This window comes from Lottia gigantea (assembly GCF_000327385.1).
Source record: "Lottia gigantea unplaced genomic scaffold LOTGIsca_174, whole genome shotgun sequence".
Taxonomy (NCBI): Eukaryota; Metazoa; Mollusca; class Gastropoda; family Lottiidae; genus Lottia; species Lottia gigantea.
Window position 1 is genome coordinate 26,462 of NW_008708206.1, and position 8,903 is coordinate 35,364.

Here is an 8,903-nt window from a genome sequence, read left to right on the forward strand (position 1 = left end):
TGTTTCTTTCGTTCGTTCATCACAGACATGTTGTTTATACTCTTTTATGAAAGGAAATGAGATTAATGTCCTGACTGACAACGCAATAAAGAGCTATGTCTAATTTTTTTTCAAATGCCAAGGGGTTGCTAACCAGCCCAGCCTGTAACACACGCGTCTCTGATTCAATCGCCATCCAGACAAGATTATTTCCATGTCAGCCCCTCTTGTGAAAAGGGGAAACCAGGTTGAAAAATCTGTCTATACTATCTTACAACTCGTCAGAATTTCCTCAAGCTTACCAAATAAAAAATCCCTATGTATTTCACGATCAGGGTCTGGCTCAGATATTAAGACTCTTACATTACTTTGTGATCAATTACCAGGACAAAATTGTCTAAAACCTTTCAGTTGGTGGGATGAGTTGAAAGCCGGCAATGATAAACTCTGGCCATAAGGAGGAATTTGGACCTTAAACACAGGGAAGTTGGTGTTCCCAGAGTAATCAACCTAAGTAACATTCGTTTCTAAATCAACCCTGTGTTCAGATGTCAACTTTTATATTCAATTTACATGATAAAATCATTCCCATAAAAGACAAAACACAACAACGTAACCTCTTGCTAACCGCAGTCAAGTTGTCTCAACAATACTTACGTTATCATTGCAGACAATGGTAGATTTTCAGTCCAGATATAGAATATACAGTTATGGATATGTGGCACCAACATCCAGACCTGGTGTACCTACTACCAGACAACTGAAGCACCAAGCTAACAGATTATTGGCGGCATCTTATGGAGATAGACCAGGTGAGTAATATAATCGGCATTTTAAAGGATACAGGAGTCAAACAATTCAATTCCCCAATTCAAAAGAGCCCCATTTCAGAAGCACTTTTTTCGAATGAAAATAAACTTTGAAAGAGCACCGTTTCATTGGCCATTTCAAGTACCATTTTAAATGGATATCCAACGAACGGTTCGTTAGTAATTTAAAAAAAGATAACGAAGTGGCAAAAGTTTTAATCAGAAGTCGGAGTTGTTTTTTGAAGTGATTCCAGTTGCTGAAACTGTCCTTACCAGCTAAAGAAGAAACTATTTTGATGAAGCTATCCCTTTTGATATTTTAAAGACTGGCGTATCATGAGGATTAAAGAATACTGTTTTTAAATCACATTTTCATAATTCTTAAAAGAAATTGACTTTCCGATACCATTTTGTTGCTTAAAACAAATTCCAACTCTTCTTAGTACAAGGAACTGTATGTATATTGTAACATCCAGCTAGCGTAGTGATTGGAATGCACGTGCTTTCTAATTACTTTGAATAACGCTGTCTGGAACCTTAGCCGAGCGCATCCGGTTTATAACATAATCAAACGCGGTTCATTTTGTGAAATATATTTTGAAACTCTACAAATCATACATATATTGTGTAGATAACAAATCAAAATACCTTAAAACAAATTGAATTTCTTGAAGAAGAATTTAGTTTCATCTGTCAGAGTTAATTAATTTGGAAGACTTGGAACCAAGAAAAGAATTCCATCCAGACACGATCGTGATACAGAGGTTGTCTACAACGTGCATTCCTCCGAAGGCATTGGGGTTTAGTGTTTGACAGGCATAGTAATGACATAATCTCCACGTGTTACCTTTTTTCAGTTCACGATTGTCGTCTGGAGTCAATGAAAGAATATATAGACCCAAAGGATTGGGAAACTCAAATACTTTTTCATGGCATTAAACAAACATACGACGAACTAAAACACTTGAATTCTAAACCAGCAGTACAAGCTCCATGTCCTAAACGAGAGTAAGTACCCTTTTTTAAACAAACTTATCGGTTATATCTGGATGTACAAATCTTCAAACGACTCCATATCTTTCTATAATGTCCGACATAAATTCAATTCCTGAAAAACTTGTAATCCTACAAATAAAGAGGACTTTTGGTTATAAATAAAAACTTTCCGTTGCTTTGAAGACTGTATTTTCCTAATGTCAATCTATTATGAACTTATACCTTGTCTTCATTAGCTATATTCTTGTATCACGGAATGGAGAGACTTGATTGGATTGTACGCTAGAGAATACAGCCAATCAAAAAAACTGTAATGGCTTACAGTTTACAGATTTTTTGTATTCGCAAGCGTACAATCAAATCAAATCAAATCGATGTATTAACATGCTTCCGTAATATAAGAAAAATGGCTACTGAAGTCAACGTATAAGACGCAGTTCCTAATAGCTTGACATTGTGAGGACATTGTGTCAAAATGACTCTGATATATGTTTCAGACCAGATAAATTACTGTTGACTGTTGGCATCAAAGGTTCTGGTGATGGTGATTTCTGCTATCCACGCGATTTGATAACAACAGACGAAGGTGATGTCATTATTGCAGACACCAACAACCATAGGATTCAGGTCATCAACCAATTCGGTGTCTTCAGATACAAGTTCGGCAAGAAGGGAAGCAGAGATGGGGAATTCAATGAGCCAACTGGTGTTTCACAACTTCCTAATAACTATTTGGTTGTAGCAGATTCTAAAAATAAACGCATCCAAATTTTTACACCAAAGGGAGTCTTTAAATCATCATTCGCAACAAAGCGTCGACCTTATAGTGTTGCAACAGACTCTTTCAAAAACATTATCATTTCAACGTTAAGTGAAACCATAGAAATTTATGATCGCGATTTTAAATTGGTTCACGAATTCCCATTAATTAGGAGAAAAGAGAAGTATTGCTTCGTGAAATTGTGTATCGATGGAGATGAACAAGTCTATGTATGTGACTCGGTTCAAGGCATGATTCAGTTATATTCCTACACTGGTAAACTAGTAAGGAAATTCGAACCCACATCACCTGATGATTCTCTGGTCGTTTCTCCAAGTGATGTATGTTTCGATCATATTGGACAATTAGTCGTTTCAGACACTCTAAACCATACCATTAATGTTTATACCATGGACGGTGAATTCATCCGACAAGTCATGCGACCAGCGGATGAAATTGGCGCCGTTTTTGCAATCAGTATTGGTCCGGAGGGTCATCTTGTTGCGTCCGAGTTTTCGTTAGCCGGAGAGCACTGTATAAAGATGTTTCGATATAGCCCTTGTGAATGTCATGCCAACAGACCACCTTCTAGCAAACGAAGAACTCCAATTACCTAAGTACGCCTTTACTCATTAATTAAGGTCAAAATTTCAAAGACAATTAAGGGTGTTGAGGAAGGGAGCACAGAGCTGATGGTTGGTAAAAAATGAAACGGGATTAAGAAAAATTTTACACAGAATTCTTGTCACCTTCATTCCTTATAATATATACTCATCTATAATTAATGTTTATTAAATATTATAATTAAACTCTACATGCAATAAATGACCCTGGATTTGTTGATACATTGAAGTATTTCCGTTACAGGAGTAACTATGCCCTGAGGCATTCGTAAGGCTGTGTTTCGGTTGATCGTGAACCGCTTGGGCACTCCGTTTTAGAGCTGAAACTCGTTGCTCTAGAATTGTTTCCCATTAGAATTTTAAACTAGCGTCTGAGTACAAGCTATCAAGCTAGTACAAACTTCGTGACATATCTTGCATGCAATAGCCAACTTTCACGGAATTCAGGTATCCTCATGGGGCATAGTTCCGAAGGGAGGTGCGGGTCGTTCCTCTTTCTCTGTGTGAGAAGCCAGTTAATATGGAACAAGCGGAACATTGTGTGACCCCATTGGTCCCTTGGTGAGTTTTAAACTTGACAATAATTGACCAACCAAGAATAAAACTGCCATTTACAAGATCTTTCAGTTAAACGACTTGATATTTCCTATCATATTTCTTACTCAACACTATCACGTTAGTTTATTTAATATAATGTTATTAACTAATTTTTGACAATTACAAGTACTGGATTACCCTTTTAGACCTTCTCTCTTGATCTATTATTGACAGTTTGATTAAATGTTATATTAAATAAGATAGTGTCAGACCACTTTATATTCAAAGTGGATTTCCACTTGTCCATTCTGATAATGATCACAATTAGTTGATCGACACATATTTATCAGAGTGACAAAAATCTTCAGGTGACGTTTGTGCAATATTCGAGCAACCTCTTGTTTGAAATCCACCATGTGCAGTGAGGGCATAAACAATACACGTATGGTGAGCATGAGAGATGAACGTTTGGCAGGAGATACGAAATCTAAATTGATGCTTGCGTTTAGTGGATGGTATTGGGACATTGGAGCAATTGTCAATCTTGAACTACTTTGCACAATTAACGAAGATGTCAATGATCAGGCAAATTTGACTACAAGAAAAACACCAATCGGACGTAGGGGCTACCATGTCTACAGCAAGCTGCCTTACTATCTCTATTTACCACAGGGAATCCAACTTGAATCAATATAATTTAGAGAAACGTGTATTAAGATTAACCAATCCATTATCAAATATGTGATATGGACTAAGTATTAATTGTACTCTGTGTCTAGCTTCAGTGGCCGTTACGTGCTTCTCTTCTTGGGATAACATCTTCGGTACTGTGCGCCTTTTTTGCAGCAATAGGATTCAATACACACAATAAAAGGATGTAATCTAGCCGAAACTTATTGATTTTCTATGGAAAAGTTTTTTTCTTGTTGTGAGATAACTGACATTTGGGCGGAATACAGAGAAAAAGTCTGCATCAAACTGAATCTGTGAAATTTGGATGTTCAAAGATAGCCGTTCACTCATATTTGTCACACTTTGTTAATTGCGATTTGTGAATTTGTGAACGACGTACACCCTCCTGGTATACCACAAGAACATTGACGGCTGCTCAATAATTATATTGATGCTAATACCAGAAGCACACAAATTGTTCCTAAGGTTGAATTTCAACTAGTGATCCAAAATGAGTAAAAGCAGTATTGAAGAATATCTGAAAGAGAGTGTGAAGAGTTATCAAGCTTGCCATGTCAAGAACTCTGCTAGGAGAAGTTCACTCCAAAAGAAAACCGAAGGCATTGAAATGGCAAGGAAAAAGATGACCACACATATGGAAAGAGAAGAAAAATTATTAAGAAGACAATTATCTAATATGCAGTTGGATCAAATCCGACGCGAGATGACAAGTCCTTTACTGGAAGGTTGGTTGTACATATAGTTTTCCATTCTGGGCACACATAAGTCGATCATTTTCTCACCCAGAGGTTAAGAGATTGAAGACACGCTTATACATTCGCCTGTGTTGTTAAAGTCAAAGAAACAACACTTCTGTAAATTTTTTATGTTCGATTTTTAGTAAGAAGATCTGAAAGTCTTACAAGACAGAGAACAAGAAAAATATCCAGTATTACATCCAGAGAACTTCAAGGTAAATCGTGAACGCTTCCATGATTATTATTGTCAACTCTAGCCTTCGCGAATCCCATTTTGGTGATGGTCAAAGTAATTTCAGGATATTGCATGATCTGGCTAGCCGATATCATAGAGTACCAGACTGCTTTGTACGTCCTACAATAAACTGATAACATGAGAACTGAGGACTCGAGGGTATTCAAACAGTTGGCTTTCGAAACCACAGCACATCAATTTGTCACCTTCATTTCTATGTCCCTGGATCTCAAAGATGAGTCAGCCTCATCCCCACCCCTATCAAACGCCACTGATATCTTTTGGTTTTTCAGTCACAAAATGCATTACAGAAGGTTAAATTGATATTTGATATGCTTCAGGACAAGAATATGCTGCAAGAAGAGGAAGAAGAGTTTCCAAAGAATTTGAAGATTTAACTATGATACCTAGTACGGGAAAGCTTCTCTTAAAGGCTAAATCAAAAGGTACCAGAGCATTTTCACCGCTGATGCAAAAACTTAGTGTCAGTAACTCTTTGACTAGTCTACCTTCTACTGAAGATTTGGACTTGGTTGAAAACAAATCCGTAAGACGTCCCCGAAAGTCGGTTCAACAGCAGCAATATGAAAAAGCTTTGAAATCCACGAGGATTTAGCTTCTCTGGCGCCTGGTGAATCAATCGCTGCAACAAGTGTCATGTGTGGTGTTCAGAGCATGATAATTAAAACTGGTTTTCGAGATGAACCCCATTGTGTCCACCATTCGTCATACTTCTACAAATAAAAAACAATACAAGCGATTCGATATTTATGGTAACTTTCAAAGTATTGTAAACAAATTAACCGCATTTCACGAGTCGTGCTTAATCTTAGAAATTGATTTTTATCAAATTCATTATCAATGACCGTTTATTTCACTATTGAATTGATTATACTTATCAGAAAACACAAAACGTGTCGGTGGACATTTATCTTGTGATAAAGTTAGTCTACATTATTGGTCTGAATTCAATCGACGGGGAAAATGTTCCTCAGTGTTTTAGCCGCTGTGCTTTCTCTGTGTTCGACTCCCGTGTTTTGTGATGTCCCAACCATACCCGGAAGATATATATTAAACCTCGATCTACCACCAGAACAAAGATGGAATGATATTGTTCCCAAATATAAAGAGGCAGTTAAAGACATGCATGATCTTTTGGAAGATTTTTTCGAAGATGGTTTGGCTTTGATAGATTTTGTGGCATCTGAGTTGGATCAGTACATACCAGCTCCGTATGCAGATGAAATGCGAGGGATATCACTAGCTCTGAACATGAGCCTTGGTGAAGTGGTCATGTCTAATTTGCTATATGAATTACAAATGACATGTACAAGTATTGTTCTTGAGGATCAGAAAGGTGGAATATGGCATTCCAGAAATTTTGATTATGCTTACCTTGGGTCGAAACTACGAGATATTACCATATTGGTTGATTTTCAACGAGGAGGCCAAACTGCTTATACAGCAGCTACTTTTGTTGGTTATGTTGGAATCCTCTCTGGACAAAAACCAAACAAGTTTTCGATTACTGTCAATGGTAAGAACGACGAGGAGTTTCTCTTGACACTACTGGTAGCTCTTTTGGACAACAAAGCTAAACCTATAGGATTCCTTACAAGAGATACCTTCGAGAAAGCTGAATCCTTTCAAGAAACTGTTGAGATGTTGACGGACACAGATACATTAGCTGATGCATATTTTGCTGTAGCTGGAATTAAAGATCAAGAAGCTGTGGTTGTTACCAAGAGCAGACTTCAATTAGCAGATTACTGGTATATCAACACCACCCAAGGACATTGGTATGATGTACAGACGAACTATGACCATGGGTTACCAGAGCCTTTTGGTGATATGAATAAAACAAGATTGGCAACAGAAGCTTTGGACAAGATAGGACGTGGTCATATTGATTTCGATGCACTTGGTAGTGTTATGTCTGTTGAAAATGTTCTCAGCCACATGACAGTTTATACTGTTTTAATGAATCCAAGTCAACCGGATCTCATTAAACTTTTGGTGCGTCACCAAAAGAAGGAAGATGAACTAGTTATGGACAAACAATAAATTCTTAATTGAATCTTTTTTTTATAAAACATTTTAAATGTAAAGTGCTAAAACATAAGTTTAGATATAATGAGAAGAGGATAATCTGGTTTAATCTTGTCGGGGTCTTTCAAAAATCATTTGCCATAGAATGATAGAATCAAAATGAATTTGATCAGTTACCCTCTGGATCTCTAAAGCCTTTTTGTCCTTTTGACAAGCTGGGGGAAGACCTAAGGTACTATGTTTCCAAGCCTGAGCTCCTGTAGAAATGTAGAGTATAGCTTGGCACTTTATGTATCCTTATATTTCTTATTGAATTTAGATGGTGAAAATATAATGCATAATGAATAAACTTATGTTTATTATCAAAATATTAGAAAAATATAACAATTATGCATATAACGATTAACATAAAACAAAACATAATTGTCCAAATTTACCCAAAATTTTTACAAAATTATCAGAAACAACTTTTTTGTGCAAATCAAATTTAGAAAATGCACATTGAACTTTAAACAAAACAAGATAAAAATTAAGAAAATACTGAACAAATTGCCAGATTAAACACAATGTAAAGTTGCATGCAAAATTTGACACTCAGATACATTCATCCAGAGTACATCATTCATCCATCAATCACAAAATAATAGCACATAACATGAATTAATTTTTCCTATCCATGATATCCTATTTAAATGTTTGCTATATTAGCCCATAGAGGTCATCTCAACAATCCCTTTTCAAAATGAAAATCTGAGGTTCAGTTTTTCTGCAATTGAATAAAATGACCTACAAAAACAATGACAGTTCATAACTTCATCAAGATAAATTCAATTAGGGGTGGGATATTTCAGATTCATTTCAGATTTTCGTTCCGAAATTTCAGATGATTGATTGAGATTGATCTCTATAAGTAAATAAAACAAATATTATATACATAGCCAGGGCAAGGAGATATATTTTCTCTCTTATAAAACATTTTTCATTGGTGGATTTTGGTTTTAGATATGTTTTACTTATAGGAATTGAAAAGGAAATATTGTCTCCATGTGTGTATTTGGTTCATTTATAGCTTCTATTTTTAGTCAAATTCATGACTAGATTATGGCGTCACTATAGCAAATGACAACCAAGTCAAGTGATGTTCAAGCGATAGTGACATCATATTAGTATACTAGAAGTTATTAGTGTAAATGGAAGCTGTAATTGTATGCTCATAACAATACTTTACAATACCTTTACTGATAACTTAGCATTTATCTTTTAATTAATCTAATCTTTTTATCAATTAAAAATTACATGGTTAATTGACAACCAAATTTTAATAAGCAATTACACCATAACATTTCAGTACTGGTAATCTCATTTTCCTGATTTTGAGACTTTTAAACAAAAAAGGTTTATCGCAATTATTTCAATATTCAGATTAATGGAGTAATACTAAAATTTCAACCTACTAAATGATATGGTACAGGTACATAACAAGTG

At 35.8% G+C, this 8,903-nt stretch overlaps 3 protein-coding genes across 3 annotated transcripts; all 3 read left to right on the top strand.

Annotated features, from left to right (window-relative positions):
* Nucleotides 1-2,276: 2,276 nt before the first annotated feature.
* Nucleotides 2,277-3,161, top strand: LOTGIDRAFT_142077 (hypothetical protein; the record flags this gene model as incomplete). The annotated part of the gene is made up of 2 exons (XM_009051909.1): nucleotides 2,277-2,598; nucleotides 2,992-3,161. Coding segments are annotated over 2 exons (492 nt in total), but the record flags the coding sequence as incomplete, so codon positions are not given.
* Nucleotides 3,162-4,539: 1,378 nt separating this feature from the next.
* On the top strand, nucleotides 4,540-5,985 carry LOTGIDRAFT_238835 (hypothetical protein; the record flags this gene model as incomplete). The annotated part of the gene is made up of 3 exons (XM_009051910.1): nucleotides 4,540-5,122; nucleotides 5,278-5,349; nucleotides 5,711-5,985. Exons 1-3 carry the CDS (start codon nucleotides 4,888-4,890, stop codon nucleotides 5,983-5,985), a joined length of 582 nt encoding a protein of 193 aa, XP_009050158.1. The 5' UTR covers nucleotides 4,540-4,887.
* Nucleotides 5,986-6,368: 383 nt separating this feature from the next.
* On the top strand, nucleotides 6,369-7,394 carry LOTGIDRAFT_84289 (hypothetical protein; the record flags this gene model as incomplete). Its single annotated transcript, XM_009051908.1, has 1 exon — nucleotides 6,369-7,394. A coding segment is annotated over one exon (1,026 nt), but the record flags the coding sequence as incomplete, so codon positions are not given.
* Between the last annotated feature and the right edge of the window lie 1,509 nt (nucleotides 7,395-8,903).